The 17,196-nt window shown below is 44.2% G+C and overlaps 1 protein-coding gene across 2 annotated transcripts in view; it reads left to right on the top strand.

The window, feature by feature from the left end:
- Positions 1-17,196, top strand: part of LOC113587152 (astrotactin-2) — a 266,976-nt gene that overhangs the window by 76,836 nt on the left and 172,944 nt on the right. For both annotated transcript variants that reach the window (XM_035526959.1, XM_035526958.1), the window contains exon 3: positions 1,786-2,188. In XM_035526959.1, coding sequence (XP_035382852.1) covers positions 1,786-2,188 — 403 coding nt within the window. The remainder of the gene's footprint in view (positions 1-1,785; positions 2,189-17,196) is intronic.

The raw sequence follows: 17,196 nt of genomic DNA, 5'->3' as shown, positions 1-17,196 counted from the left end.
GGATTTATGGGCAGCCCGCAGTGCATGAGTCACACTCTTAGACGGGTTTGTTTTTCTATCATGAAGATAGAATTAGAAAATTCTCTGATTAATAAGCCCGCTCAGCTTGCAGCGTACCATGAGAGAGAGAGAGAGAGAGAGAGAGAGAGAGAGAGAGAGAGAGAGAGAGAAAAGGAAGAGAGACAAGTAGAGGGTAGGACATGACGGATCAAAGAAACAATGCTGTATAACCTGTGTGGGTAGCGAGAGGAAAAGAAAGTAATACAGTTAGTGCTGTGATTAAATTTATTTCTAAAAATGCAGGTAAGCAAACAATCAAGTGCGGTAGACATCTTTTGCTCTGTGTTCTGACTCCACGCTGCTGTCTAACCCCGAGAATGATGTCTGAATATGTGAGCCATTAAATAGACTCTGGATAAATAGCTTCTGAGACCGTTTTCTCAAGAATCCCGCTTAATAATGGCCAACAGTGTTTTTGAAAAGTGCATCCAAAGCCAGGCGTACGCGATCTGTCTACAGCCAGGATTCCGACTACGGAATGTTGCCTGTCCTATCCGACCTTTTCACCCACTGCTGTCTCTGTTCCCTTGCGCAATTACAAACACGGTCAGTTCCATTACTTGCACTTATTTATTTATTTATTTTCAATTAGGGACTTTTGGCTGCTGTGATAAGAGGAGGAATGTCATTTGGCCCGTGTAATTTTGAAAGTACAAATTAAACAAGGTTACATAGCCTGCAGTAGCTCCGTGCCCAGTGTTTTCCTCTTGTCGCTGACAATCGATTCCGGATTGTGGGATGTCGTGCATGAGCAGCTTGTGAGACGAGCGCTCTTGATGTCACTGAAGTGTCACGGAACTGGACATACCACGAGCAAGGACGTGTGCAAAGGGAGGAAACGGAGAACCGAGTGTGTTCACATCCCGGTGGAACGTGACGCGCCACTGCGGTTTCTCCCTGCGCTCGCCTCGTTACCAGCTGTCGTAGGTTCAGTGATATTCAGTAAGTGCGGCCTCGCTTTGGAATGGAATTGGGTGGAGTCTCATTAGCTCCACCTAATGTGCAGTGCAGTGAGTGTATTCCAAGCTCGTGTTTGTCAATCGTACGATGGGCCAGATGTGATTAGCCAAAAATAAACTGATTTGCATGTTCAGTTCCTTATTGATCTTTGATTGACATTGATTACTTGAATAGATTTGCATGTGTATTACATTCACCTGGAATCAGTTCAGGGCTTTAGAAACTTGCAATCAACATCCACAATGTGCTATGTTCCTAGCTTACTCCTGATTATTTGTGGCTGTTATCTCTAATGAAATGGATTTCTTGCAAAGTTTTGCCACACTTATCCACTGAAGGAGTCCACCCTCTCCCAACGATCCCACGTCATCCAGCATACCTTTCTCTTATGCCCCGCCCTGCAAACATATGCACGCTGAGCACTTATTTCAATGTATTAAATGCACATGCAAAAAAAAAACAACCCAAAAAAACCTGACATGCAGGAAGTTCTAATTGGCTAATACAGGGAGACGGTGTTGAAATTACACAGGTCAGGACAGTCACCAAGACTTGGTTTTACTCAGCACAGCCATTTCACTAACAGCACTCAGGATATAAAGACACTTTAGCCAGACTGTGCTCTAAATAAAGTGCACACAGCAGTTTCAAGGCAAACCGACGATATTTTTGCGGGTTTTCCTAACTCTTTCCCTATCTCTTTTTCTCTCTCCCTGTCACTCGCTCTTCCTCCTCTCGCTCTTTCATCCCCTTTCTCGCTCTCAGGGTGGCCTCATTGCCTTCCTCCTCCTTATCCTCCTCTTCACCCTGGTGCTGTACACGCGCCAGCGTTGGTGCCGGCGCCGCCGGGCCCCGCAGAAGAGTGCCAGCACCGAGGCCACGCACGAGATCCACTACATCCCCTCTGTGCTGCTGGCACCCTCCCAGGGCAGGGACAGCCTCCGCGTCTCGCGGCCCCACCAGCATGGCTCGGTGATTGGCGTGCCCATCCGAGAGACGCCCATCCTGGACGACTGCGACTGCGAGGAGGAGGAGCAGCCCGGGCAGCTGCTGGACGGGAACGCGCACCTGGGGGAGGAGCTCTGTGGCCAGGGCAACCACGGCATAGACAGCCTGGGAAAAGGAAGCAGCAGAGAGGCTAATCATAAGCACAACCTGGAGAACAGAGGTGAGAGCCACGGGGGAGGAGGCCGCGCTGGGATTGGTTGGGGCAGTCAAAGGCGCTCTTGTGTTACCAATCAACATTAGGTGTGTTGGTGAGCAGGTGTGGATATGATGGAGAGGTACTGGAGATATTTATTAGTTATTAGGTGCGTAGGTGTTTTTTTTATAGTTTGTAGGTGCACTGACATTTTTACAGAGCTGGGTAATTGGCGGAATCCTGAAGTAGAGGTAAATGTGATGTTTTTCTGTCAGCAGGGGAGCTCTGATTCCAGAAGTTTGGTTCCTGTCACTATGCCTCTCTGTCAAATATATATTTCTAAGATATCGTACAAGTTTGGCACAGACTAGTCCACAGTCCCTCATAGCACCCTCCTCCTCGCACCCTAAAATAAATGGGTTAACCCAACCCCACAAGCTATCAGCTTTGCCGACACATGCCACCTTCGAAAAGACCCCTCTGAACAGCCATGTCCTCCATCATCCTCCTTCTGACATTTAACTAAAGCTTCCGTTTGGTGGGAAAGGTGACATCTCCACACCTTTGAAATGACACTTCCTCAGCGAGTTTGGGCATACTGGAGAGCAGGGGGTGGGGGTGGATCCGAAGTCACCTGCCAAGCGCAGGCTAATTATAGCCTCTGACCCGAATTTGTGCGCGGAGACGCAGGCAGAGCGGAGACGTGGTGAGAGCAGCCCATCACTCACGGATTGGTGTGGATGTCTCATGGCGGAGGGCCGTGGAGGGAAAACGCGCGCGCCGCAGGACGTCTGCGTATCGGCTCGATATCAGCAGCGTGCCCTTGTTTCATTGCCACTACGCTGTGATGCTTCCACCCACAATCTCATTTACACATAGAGAACAGGCAGGAGATTTTGGACCCCGTGGTGACACTGGGGGCCACTGCCAAATGTGGCTCGCACTGCCACATGACAGTAGATTTTAAAATACTATTGGAAGTGCTATTCATTTGTTTAAGTCCTTCGTTTCATTTGTTATTGTTGTACCGTCCTGTTTTCCATGTTACCAGCACTTCTATTTTAAACTCATGAAGGGCTTGTTAATTAGCTGATGACTTAAGTTGGGAGTGTTAAGAACAGGACTGTGAGACTGAAACACTGGTTTAAATTGTATTCTGTGAGCTTTGGACTTGCTATAGGAGACATTATCAGTAGTGCTGTAGGAGACATTATCAGCAATGCTATAGGAGACATTATCAGTAGTGTTATTGGAGTAATCAACAGTGCTATAGGAGACATTATCAGTAGTGTTATTGGATTAATCAACAGTGCTATAGGAGACATTATCAGTAGTGTTATTGGAGTAATCAACAGTGCTATAGGAGACATTATCAGTAGTGTTATTGGAGTAATCAACAGTGCTATAGGAGACATTATCAGTAGTGTTATTGGAGGAATCAACAGTGCTATAGGAGACATTATCAGTAGTGTTATTGGAGTAATCAACAGTGCTATAGGAGACATTATCAGTAGTGTTATTGGATTAATCAACAGTGCTATAGGAGACATTATCAGTAGTGTTATTGGAGTAATCAACAGTGCTATAGGAGACATTATCAGTAGTGTTATTGGAGTAATCAACAGTGCTATAGGAGACATTATCAGTAGTGTTATTGGATTAATCAACAGTGCTATAGGAGACATTATCAGTAGTGTTATTGGAGTAATCAACAGTGCTATAGGAGACATTATCAGTAGTGTTATTGGAGTAATCAACAGTGCTATAGGAGACATTATCAGTAGTGTTATTGGAGTAATCAACAGTGCTATAGGAGACATTATCAGTAGTGTTATTGCTAACACCGCACTGAAGGCTATATGACACCTATATGAGCTCTTCATAGCAACTGACATAAACATTCATAGGCATTCATAAATGTTTATGGGGTGGGGTGGAATTAAATGACATGTGTTATGACAACAGGCGTTGCAGCTCAGATGTTTGTTTGTGGTCTGGAGTACCTCCTGTACTGTCATAACAGTAACATGAAAAACTGCTCCGTAACAGACGTTTAGTAGTGAAGTTTGTGAAATTTTACCCTCACTTTGTAGCTAGATATGTAAACACATCCTTATAGGCATATTCTAATGTCTCCGATGTAATCTAAACTAGTTGGTTACTTTTGGCACTGAGTACTTGAAATAGTAATTTAGCTTTCTGAGTGTTTTTTTTTTCCCCTCAGTCCAGGTGTAAACATCATGCTGTGTTGCTGTGGCATATTTTCCACACATCAGCACAGCTTCCTGTTTAAGCACAACAGGCTTCATCCTTGACACTGGTAGAGGGTCTTTTTTCCCTGTGATGTTATTAAAGCACTTTAGGAATATTAAAGACTTTTGTCAGGCATCATTAATTTTATGCTATGCATATCCTTTTAACTGTCACAGTGTAAAATGCATAGCTCAGTCAACTCACTTAAGAGCAAGTTAACCTATAAGTTCACTTTAGTTGCCATACTTTAAAAAGAATTGTGCAAAGGGCTTTTATGGACACTTCACTTGATTCAAATTTATTTACTAAGAGTTTGTAAGTTTACATCTCCAGTTTTTGCCCATCTGTTGCAGTTTCTGTTAACGACCAAATAAAATACACAGAAATCTGTCAGTACAGGGTAAAAACTGTCAGTGTCAAAATCATCACTAAATTATGTTACACAACTTTTCACACCCTTATTACAATGCAGGAAATAATACAGAGTATCTTTTTGAAGTCCTCACACACAAGCATTGTCACCCATACAAAAAAACCCCACAAAAAACCCCCACTGAGCTGCAAAGTCAGCTGTAATAATATGCAATGCTATTTCCAACACATCCTAATATTACCGAAATCTGTCACTTGACATAGGCTATGTTACAAGCCTCATTGCTCAATTCTGTTTGTTTTTTTGTTTTGTTTTGTTTTTTTAATTTTGCTCAGATCACATTTAACTTGACAGTCCACATTTATAATTGCATTCGTAATGTCTGTAATGTGAATGCATCTGTCCTCCAACATAGCATGTGCACGTAGACACTTTTTCGCACAAGTCACCTTTGTAACCAACAACTAAAAACTTTGCTACTTGTGCGACAACTCAAGGCATGAATTACTACTCAAATGGGTCGTGTATGTGTCAAGATTTGCTCCAGAGGACCTTGGGCGGTTCGTCAGTCCGTGACCAGGTTGAGAAGGGTCATACGTCTGGGCGACGAGCTTCTGCTCTCCAATGCCTTCTCACTGCCGTCGCTCTTTTCTTGCGTTGCCTCTCTGACGGTGCTGGCTGATGACAGCAGTACTAAGCATCTGTGTATAAGCCATTCCGCTGTAGATAGCTAGAAATCGCATACGTATCCGATCTAGAACCACATCCAGATGTGACTTTATGCATGTCGGTCGTCATGAAGGGTTTTTACGCGGGTGTCACGTAGCCTTCGAACCAGTGCCCTTCAGTAACGCGTTAACCTTTTTTTTTACCCCTAATGAAGTCTTCCCCTGTTGCACCTATGACAAGGATTAATGCCGCGGTGATGACCAGACAGATGGGCTGCATGTTATCTTAGAGGCCAAACCGCACACAGCAATAGCATGAGAGATCTTAGCCACACAACACCTGCTGAAGCACAGGGCCCCTCCATGTGCATCCAGCTGGGGCAGACTTCATCGTCAGGGCTGATGAAGGCCACTGACCAGTCAAGCTGCGCACAGCGTTAGACTGGCCCTGCGGCCGGACTCCATTTCACCAGGGAAAAATAGGAACAGGGAGGTCACAATTAATAGCCAGTGTTTACATGGCACCCAGACTAACCTCAACAGCACTGCTGGCAAAGGTTAGTTTCCATAAATGATTGGCAATAATTTCAGAGTTTTTATTTATTTATTTATTTATTTATTTATTTATTTACAGTGCAGTTTGGAAAAGTTGTTTTTGTGTCATCTTGAATTATACATGGGCAAATGTTAAACATTCCTCTCTCCAAGGCGTATGGATCAAGTGAGCCTGGAATTTCTTGTCCAAAAAAGCAATTTACCCAGCTCATCCTGGGTCACTGTGTAATCACACTTGGAGCCAGAGATGTGGGAGAGCTAGAAAGGTACGCTGGGATATCGCTGACGCCTCTGTAATTGTTTGTTTTGGCAGTGCATGACCCTGTTTAGAAGCACGTCTGGATTATTTAGCGTACTGTTTTTAATGGGGTTATCTGGTGGCTGTGCAGTTGGCTGACCATATGAGAAAGATGGGATGCTGATTTAAAGGAATATTCCAGTGTTAAAACTCACAAAACATCTTTCAGCATTCAGAGTCATTTCAAATGGTTTTAACATTGTATTTGTCAACTGTTTGGTTAAAGAGTGATGCACAGATCCAAATTGCATCCCATTAATTTCCACATGGCACAATTCCAGGGCAAAATTTTAACAAAAAAAATCAAGCATTTAACAATAAATAGCCTCAAATCAACTTTTATGCAAGCTCTTAGGATGCATTAGGATGCACACACATGGCACTATTCTTTAAACCAGGTCTTTGCCTGTTTAACATCCCAGGAACAATAAAGGGCAGTGTATAGATGATGCCTTTAATCATTTCTGTTCAAATTTGTAATGAATAATTACCTATAACACACATCCATCCTAAATATGACTCACCAACACATTTGTGAAAACAACACGTTTGTGAAACAACGGTGTTAAGATAGCTTTTGAAGCTTTGGGACACCTTATCTCGGGTTTCCTAAATCTGATGTCACGGCATCACGCTGGGAGAGACGAAGATGACTGTTTACTCCTTTTAAGTGTGGTTTGCACTTTATTCAACCACCGCTAACGGCTGTAGACTACGGAGATAAGCTCGCCTTATGTCCCGAGGATGGAGGATGGAAATCCCTCTAAATGATGTAGACAAATGGTTGAGGCTGGGGCTTGAATAAATCATTAAGCGTGTTCTCCTGGCATAGTGCCTGCTCCTGCATAGAGACATGCACTCCGGCTCTGGCCGGAACGCATTCATTATCACTCCAATTAATTCACATTGCAGAATATTTGCATCTTAACCTTGTGTGCAATTTATCATTTAATCTGGATAAGTGCTATTAAAAAGGTCCGTAAGACCTGTTCCTTCATGGGGTTTAGATATCCTTGAAAGTACTTTACCTAGATTTTAACTTATCTGCTTCTCTTTCACCTTCACTCTTTAAAAAAAGCAACATAACAGGATTGAACACCCTTTCTCGATGAAATAAAGGGTCTTCACGGCCGCGCGCTATCTATAAACTGCCGAAAAATTGAATTTCATCATGCAGCAAAGAGGCAGGTTGAAGGTTAATTCAGCTTGCTGTCCCTGAGGGCACTGAGAGGAGAGAGAGGAAAGAATAGTTCTTTCTCTGCTTGGGCAAACTCTTCCCTCTGCTAAAAGCCAGGTGTAAGATATTGTCCACTAAACAATAAACAGGGCCTGCAGCGTTAACTGGAGAGACCGAACACTGTATTTGACATTGAAAATTCTTCATTGAAAGAAGCCTGTTTTATTCATTTATTTCTTTTTGAGTTTATCGAACTTTTGTGTGTTCTAGTATCGGACACATAAAAATGTACAGTACCATCTGTATGTAGTCAGATGTTTTCGATCTGTGCCCTAGAACAATAGAACAGAGAGCAATATTGTCTCTGGACCAGGGTAAAGTCCAGACTGCTTCCATTAAGCTGTGTGAAGGTATGTGAGTTCATATCGGAAATACTACATGGTGATAACAGGCCCTTTGTATACATAACCCTTCCATTTTGGGGGATCACAACTAATTGGACAGATTAGCATAATTTTAAATGCAATTGTCATACTTAGAACTCTATGGCAAATCATTTAATATCAGTGGCGTCTTGATGCCTGAGACTCGCGGGCGCAAGTGAATGCAAGGCATCTCTGATTGTGCTCTTCCAGGCCTTGGATGCAGCTATTTTCAGCTCCTGCCTGTTTTAGGGTGGTACTCCTTCCATCTTGTCTACACTGTATAAGATGCACGCTCTATAGAGTTTGGGGGTTCAAGTGATTGATTGAGCCAGTCATTTCATATTTGGTTTTACATTCTGGGTCGTTATGCTTGTGTATAGTGAAGTATTCTGCCATCTACTGAGCTCTGAGGCATTTGGCTGTGCTGGAGCAGTCTAAATGCTTTCCTGTTCACTTCAGGATTCACCCCCCTGCTGCAGTCAACAATCACACCATCAACAGATGCCATTTTTACTAGCACTTCTACTGCGATGCTCAGAATAGTGTGCAGTTTCCTTTTTCACTCTCTTTTCTCACCTCATCACTGGAACGTGGGTTAACCATCATCTCTAAAGCTTTAAAGCCTTTTAAATGTACTTTGTAGTAAACTGTAACCTGGTCTTCTTGTTTTTTAAGGCTCTTCCTGTATGGTCAAGCTGAGCGGTAAATTTATCAGTGGTTTACCGGTCTGAAGGGCAGAGATCGAGCCCTCAGCAAACGAACACTCTTCTAAAATCAAAGGTCTGACTCGCTGTGTCGTTAACTGGTCGGTCATTCTGTAAGGCTGAGTGAGGTGAGGCAGGATGCATTTGTGGAGATGAGTAATGTTTACTGAGGGCAAGTCCAAAATCATTATCCTTATGAGAGTCTATGGTCTTGTGGCCAGGAGACAGGGAAACAAGACCGGAGAACATAACGAAACCACGAATAAAAACAAAACAAAACAGCTGCGATGGCAATCATAATGACAGACAAACCAGACAGGAGAACACGGGGAATAAACAGATGCCAAAACGACACAGGTGAAACTAATGCAGACCAGATATACAAAACACAAGACAAACACAAGAGAAACAAAACAAAACCAAATGTGGCTTGGCACCGTAGCAACCATGAAGCCAAAGGGGGGAAATGTGATAGAACCTGCCCTTAACATGCGGTTCCCAAAGGTCGGAGGCAGGAGCAGGAACAGGACCTAGGAGGGAAGGCAGACGATGAAACACAAAACCTGGGACTGGACAGGAGACTGGACAACAGACTGAACCAGGAACTGGACTGGGCACTGGGCAACTGGCAGATGGAAAACGGGACAGGACACTGGACAGAGGACTGAACAGGAAATTGGACAGGACAATGAACAAAGGACTGCATGGTAAACTGGACAGTATGATGGATTCCTGTGTGGAGAGGGGGACTAGAGAAGAGTAAGGAAGAACATGGACACAGGGACAGTGAAGGCAACAGAAACAGGACCTAAGATATTGACTGCTAAAGGGACAGACACTGAGGAGGACGAAGAAGAAGAAGAAGAAGGTAACAGGGACTGGTACAGGAACAAACATAACGATTAGGACAAAAACTAAACCAGGGAATGGAGACGAGACAAGACACAGGGGGGAAAAAAATAGCGGAGGATAGACTGGATCAAGGGTGGTAGTACGGGGAACTGGATGGGTGGCCAGGCAGGGAAATGGGGAACAGAGCGGGTTAAAAAATGGGAGTAGACTGAATGGGAAACAAGACAGCTGGCAGATTAGGCGAGTCAGGTAACGGCAGTGGTGAGTCAAGTGAAAGGGCAGCGGGTGAGGCGGGTAAGTTTAGAGGCATGATGACATCAGCACCCTCATGGGAGCAAGGCGCAATGGAGGCAGTGTCCTCCTCGAGCGATGGAACGGTGCTTTCAACACTGCAGACTGGAGTCTGCCTTCAGTGCTGGAGACTGGAGACAGGGTGGTTTCTTCTACACCACAGAATGGAGAAAGGCCTGGAGCCACAGGAACAAACCCAGAAGAGAAACCAGTGGGTAGGGCAAACCTTCTAGGGCAGCAATCTCCCCGAGGACTGGTTGGACACAAGGGAGCCAGACCCAGGGTTGGCAGAGGCTGCCGGGACCGCAGACAGCAGGGCAGAGACGGCCAGGACCGTGGATAGTGGGTTAGACACAGTGAAGATGATGGCCAGCGGAGGAGAAGGAGTTGGGACCACAGATAGATGGGCAGGGACATGGGGAAATGGCTTTAGGCTGGGTGGAAGTCTCGGGTCAGGTGGCGTACCAAGCAGCATGAGACCCAGAAAAATGAGCTCGTATCAGCCTAAAAAAATCCCCTCTAGAGTTTTTATTCCTAAACCCTTCTCTCAAGGATTATGTCAGCCTTACCCTTCAGAAAGCCTTACCCTTCACCCTTCTGTTATAAACAGAATTTTTACCACATCTGGAGGAATGGGACAGGTGAAATGCTTGAAGTACAAAGTACTTTGCCTAATGAATGGTTCAATACAGTCTTCCACAGTCTATATGCTCACAATGCCTAACAGAGGCTAAAAAGAAACGTTTATTGGTCGGACGGGCAGAGATTGACACTCTACGTCCAGGTTGCTGTGTCGTTAACTGGTCAGTCATTCTGTAAGGCTGAGTGAGGTGAAGCGGGATGCATTTACGGAGAGGAGCGATATTTATTGAGTCCAAAATCATTATCCTTATGACAGTCTATGGTCATGTAGCTGGGAGTCAAGGAAACCAGACCAGAGAACATAACGAAACCTCGAATAAAAACAAAACAAAAGGCACAAAGCAAAACACGGAGATAAGTCTAATATGAAACATGGAGATTACAATGCCAGCATTGATACCAGTGCAGCTGCAATGACAGACAAACCAGACTGGAGAACACAGGGAGTAAACAGACAACCAAATCTGGGGAAACTAGACACAGGTGAAACTAATGAAGAGCAGATACACAAAACATGAGAAAAGGACAGAAACAGGAACAAAACAAAACCAAACACATAAATATGGAAATGCCAAAATCAGCACTGTTAACAACACAAACAGCAACTGCGATAGCTGCAATAACATCAAACCAGACAGGAGAACACAGCGTATACACACAACCAAATCAGGGGCAACAAGACACAGTTGAAAGCAATGAAGTGCAGGGATATACAAAACACGAAACAGGGGTGGAAACAGAAATGAAACAAAAACAAAAAACCAACTGCGATGCTAAAGTGGGGGAACCGTGACCTGACACCGTTTTGTAAATGGCGTGCAACCTGAATAATATCAAGGTAGCTGTGGTCAGAAACGAAACAGTAATGAATGGCTCAGAGGACAGCTGTGGAATTGTGCATGCCAACAGTGTGTAATTGAACACCTACCAAATGCATTTGCAGGATATCTGTTCCTCACAATATGTACGGTGAGAATAAGCATATGGTAGTTGTTTTCTGTAAAGTAGGTGGGGCATGTATACCGGGCTTTCTTTTCTCTTCTGCCTGCTCTGTGGAATTACTAATCCTGATACTGTCAAAGATCTGATATAGGAGGCATGGTTCATAAGTATACCCTTAATGGGACTTGATCGTGGGAATGGTTTGGAGGGACCTATGGTGTTCCGAAGAAATCTGATCTACATCAAACTGGCCTTTGATTTGAACCTTTCCATCACTCCCTTCAAAGCAATGCATCACAAAGCCTGGTAGGTGGAATCAATACGTCCTTTTGGGCTTTTACTCTTCCCGTTTAATCAGGCAGATACAGAACACGCAGCCCCGCTGACTGATGCGCTCTCTCTGTACCAGCAGGAGCCAAGCAGGCTGTCCGGAAGCAGACGGTTGCATCGCTGTACGTCTGCCACGTGGAAGTCTTTTAAGCAGGCCGACAAACGATGCCTGTCAGGGCGCCTGTCTCCCGCCTGGCTCTCTGGCCAGTGGGAGGGCAGCCAGCAGGATAAATTAAGTGTCGTATAACACAGCGGTGGGCCGCCAGTCTCTCCAAGTGTGTGTGAAGGCGAGGCTCACAATTAGCTCCATGTCATAGTCATCATTCATCGGGCAGGATGTGTGCGGCTGCTTCCTGCTCCAGTGTTCCAGCATCCAACGCATGAGATCCGTGAAGGAATGATTATGTGCGAGTGTGTGTGGGTTTGTTTCTTCCCTTCCAGCGAGGGGGTGGGGTGGGGTGGGGTGGGGGGTCAATAGTTAAGCATGTGTCAATAGAATAGTTTCAGCTGAATCAATGCAGTATCCGTTTTTTAGAGGTGTATGTGCTATAAGCGGTACATGCAGCTTACCCAGAGAATGTATGTATGGGTGTGTGTGTGTGTGTGTGTGTGTGTGTGTTTGTGTTTGTGTCTGTGTGCATATATGTGAATGTGTGTGTCACTGTATGTGTGGTAATGGCTGAACATGAGTCAAAGGGATAGTTTCAGCAGAATCAATGCAGTATCCATTTTTTAGATGTGTACGTGCTACAAGGAGATCATCGAGGTTACCCAGGCAATGAGGGAAAGAGAGAGAGACTGTGTGTGCGTGTGTGCGTGTGCGCGTGCGTACGTGCGTGTGTGTACAAGAGAAAGTTTACCTACCGACTCAGTACAAACTGCCACTGGCATGTCAAAGCCCCAGGGTCCAATCCTCCCCCTTCTCTCTGAGTCTCTTTGGTACGAATTATGTTTTCACCACAGGGCTTTAATACACAGCTGGCCCTGAATCAGAAACTAATACGCCCTCAACCCCAGCAGGTGCAGTGCAGACTGATGTGAAATGGGGATGAATGGTGAGGGGGTGATGTGGGATATTGGGTTCCCCTTGTAGGAGAGCTGACCTCTTCTCCAGCATCAGTGAGGTCCCTTTTGGGACATGTCAGATGTTGTGTGAATCCTGGTGTGATAAGATAACAGAGACAGAGAGAGGATGCTTTTGGCTTCCCCACGGGGGGGATGAAGGGCGAGCGGAGCACCTTTAGCTTGTACCTGTGTGCTGCATGTTGGTCTCCTGGTGTGCATGTGTGCACGTGTTTGTCCGTGCGTGCGTGCAGAAAAAGAAACTCCAGCACGAATTAGAGTTCACACAAAAAGGCCACAGCACCATCCCACTCACACATCCATTCTAACACACATTCGCTCATTTACTTAAGAACATGCTTTACGCTTTCAGAAATAAACAAATAAGCGCCGAGCCGAATCAATAGCGAGGGCTCCTTCGCCAGAATCGCCGCACGAGAGGCGGGCGCGTGGCTCGGGGCCACCAGCCGCCCTGCGGGGAGGAAGAGCAGAGCGAGAGGCTGGATTACAGTACGTTAGGCTGGCATGGACCTCGGCGTCTGCTGCACACAGGGGCTTGGTGCTGAACGGAAGCATATGGCGGACGCAGGCGTGCAAGAGCACCACCACGGGACCAGCGGGCGGCTCCTGTGTTTGGGTCACCTTTCCATGCCCTGTCTTTGGCAAGAGAGTGTTTGTGTGTGTGTGGGGGGGGTGCGTGTGCATTTTGAGCAGCAACACAGAATTCATGCGCACACACAGAATTGTATGTCTTCTTCATCATTAGGGTCTGATCCACTTGTTCCCATATCTCTCATTCAGAGATGGTGTCTCTGTTTTAATGAGCTGAAAATAATAATTGCTAAAAATGTTTGTAATGCTTTATCATTTAAACATGAGTAACACTCTCTTCTGCAACCCCTTTATTTCTGCCTTTGAAATGTAGAAATAGCTCATTAGACAATAGACAAATGTAGGCATTAAAAGCTTTCCTTGTAGATGTCTTGGATAGGCAAAAAAACAAGAAAAATTCCTGTTAAACATAAAATGTTCTGATTTGCTTTAAGATATCTTTAATCACTCACTCTTGAGTGTAAAGTCCCTACATATAGTTCAAGTAGCTGTTTCAGTGTAGGGCATAGTTCTCATGCTTTTTATTTAACACACACACACACACACACACACACACACACACACACACACACACTTTCAGAGCATAGTTATGCTTTGTATTTAACACAAAAACACACACATGCACACACGCACTCAGAGCAGGGGCTTTGTTAACATGCATCTCTTAGGCCTGGGTAGTGCTGTGTTTTTATTAACTAGACTAAGATTGCTTATGTGCTTATGTCATCATGTACCGGGGCCAGCACCAGTGAACAGAGCTCAGTAAAATACACACACACACACACTGTGTGCAGGGGAAGGAACACAGAGAGGAAATCCAGATTTGTGTACAGTATAGTCAGGGTGGGAGGGATAGAGCCAGGCACTTTATACTGGCCTATAGGGACTGTTGTTTTTTAATGCTTTCTTGGTGTGTATACTGCCTGCTCATGACTGCTGCTCTTACTGTGCTCACATTCTCATGTGATTGTGTGTGTGTGTGTGTGTGTGTGTGTGTGTGTGTGTGTGTGTGTGTGTGTGTGTTTGTTGTGTGTGTGTGTGTATGTGTTTGTTGTGTGTGTGTGTGTGTGTGTTTGTTGTGTGTGTGTGTGTGTGTGTGTGAGTGTGTGTGTGTGTGTGTGTGTGTGTGTTTGTTGTGTGTGTGTGTGTGTTTGTTGTGTGTGTGTGTGTATGTGTTTGTTGTGTGTGTGTGTATATGTGTTTGTTGTGTGTGTGTGTGTGTGTGTGTGTATGTGTTTGTTGTGTGTGTGTGTGTGTATGTTGTGTGTTTGTTGTGTGTGTGTATGTTGTGTGTTTGTTGTGTGTGTGTGTGTGTGTGTGTGTGTGTGTGTGTGTATGTGTGTGTGTGTGTGTGTATGTGTGTGTGTTTGTTGTGTGTGTGTGTGTGTTCAGGCTATCCTGAACCAGTGGCAGTCACTTTAGTAATATTTTTCCACCACTGTGATGCTTCCTTTGCTGGCAGTCTGATGCCTCTGACAGCAGTGCTTAAATGAGACAAATTGGGAATTTAACATTAATCCCCCCCCCCCCCCCAACACACACACACACGCACTCATTCAACGCATCACCCTGCCTGTGTTTGTGGATACACAAACTTCTATCCCTTCCTCACACTGCTTTCTGTTTCAGCAATAATCCACTCCATGTCCACTATCCATTTCCCTCTCTCTGTCTCTCTCTTTCTCTCTCTCTCTCGCTCTCTCATTCCCCTCCGTATTTCAGTTAATGGAGAGAGGTTAGAAGACTAGCAATCTGTCTTGACTTTTTACTTGACCACCTGCAAGTTAATACAATTATTACTGCAATTTGTTCATCAGCTTTTTCCACTGAGTAGTGGCAACAGGTCTGCAGTATAATACAGTGGAATACTGTAAACAAGCATGTAAACAAGCATTTGGTGTTAGTTTTGTGAATGAATGATTGAAACACCAACAATAACAATAATAATAATAGGATATTGGAGGCTGCTTCATGGAATATCAAAAAGATACCACAATAAAGCACAATAGAAAAAGACAAAAAAAGACAAAAACCGAGACAAAGGCCAGACCATGGACTAGACCACACAAGAATGTAAAAGTGGTAAGCAGAAATGTGTATGTGAATATGAGCTGAGACTGGGAGGTAATGTAGCTGTTAGAGAGCTTCAGTGATGTATGCGCACTTTGTATGTGTGGGAAGTGTTACAGCCAAGGTTTTTAATCAGCTGAAATCTGCTCAGGGTTCACCTAGGAGAACAATACAAAGGAAATTACAGTAATCGAGTCGTGAAGTAAAGAAAGCATGGACCTGTGTTTCAGCGTATTTAGCAGTGTGAAAATGCAAGTACCGTTGTATAGAGGAGGAAAGATGCTTTAGGAGGCTGAACAGATGTGAGGCACGATGGCAGATGAAGGGTCAAATATTAGCCCAAGATTGAACAAAAAAACGTAATGTCTTCACCATACACACACTATAAATGTGGAGGCTAAAAAACTTCATTTTTTTCCTGTATTTATTCTAAAGGTTTTCCATTCGTTTCAGTCCAAGATATAAACATTTATCAGGTCCTTTAAATGAGAGCTGGAGAGCAGGGGAGTAATGCAGTGTTACGATAGAATAAGTCTGGTTGCCATCTTTGTAACAAGATAACACATTCCGACTGTGGTGGTGGATGATTCGGCCAAGGAGGGCCATTTTTGGGAACATGGAATTTTCTCATAGATTTACTGAAATATTCACATGAAAGGGACCAAGAACAGACCCCTGAGGCACTGCTTGTGCATCACTGTGTACATCAGGTTGTAGGAGACACATCTGTTGTCCCTCAGTTTGTTAGAAGAAAATGTGGTGTTTCCAACCAGAAATTTTGTTGGTTTGGTCCCTAAAATTTATTAGGTCCCTAAAGTTTTAAGTTATTTTGATGAGGCTCTGAACCGTGAAAATGCCACCTTGACATTCAAGGAATGATTCGCATAAAAGTAAGCGGAAAACTGGGAAGAGTCAAGTTGAGCCTGCTTGTGTGACTGGAGAATTATCTAAAAGAAGAACACACTTCTGTGACATTTTTGCCCAGTTAACCCTAACCACGGCATTATGATACTGACAATCATATGGCTTCAAGCATAAACAGGTACAGTCAAATTGCTTTCTCAGGTCATAAAACCAAGTCTTTCATAAGTCATAAAACTTAATCATCTGTTTCTTTTTTTTCATAGCCTCTAAAAATGGTTATGTCATCCTGGTTACAAATGACACCTCAGTTGATGGATGTTAACTAGATCCAGTCAGGTGGCGTGAATGAACCACAGAGACCAGCCTTCACCAATTATCATGCACCATTACTCACCCCTATCCAGGCAATTTCACTTAGTGTAAATGAGTCTGAAACAGAGATGACAGCTGTAAGCATCGACTCCTGGCCAATGGATCCTGTTTCAGTGAGAGATGAGAGAGTTTTGTTTTTTTTTTTTCCCACATTTAATATGGAGATGACAGAGCTTCAAAGGGCACAAGGACGCTACGCTCTGATTGGACTCGGCGCTAATTGAAGCAATGGGTAGCATCATTATAGAGAGACTGCTCTAAAATGTCAGCGGCCCATTCGTCACGCACCGCTTTGTATCCAAAGGCGCGGACAGGTCGGCATTGCGTTGACAACGGTGATTAAAGGATGAGATTAGAACTTTGGTGTCGAACATCAAAGTGCTAATGTAAGGGTCTTTTTTTTGGTTTCATTTGCAGGGGGTTTGATTTCATCATGAGATCTTTTTTTTTTCTTCTGAACATATATTTTGACCATATATATATATATATATATATATATATATATATATATATATAAAATAAAATAAAATATTTGTTGTTGTTTT

Source organism: Electrophorus electricus, chromosome 6, assembly GCF_013358815.1.
Source record: "Electrophorus electricus isolate fEleEle1 chromosome 6, fEleEle1.pri, whole genome shotgun sequence".
NCBI lineage: Eukaryota > Metazoa > Chordata > Actinopteri > Gymnotiformes > Gymnotidae > Electrophorus > Electrophorus electricus.
This window is presented reverse-complemented; position numbering and strand designations above follow the sequence as displayed.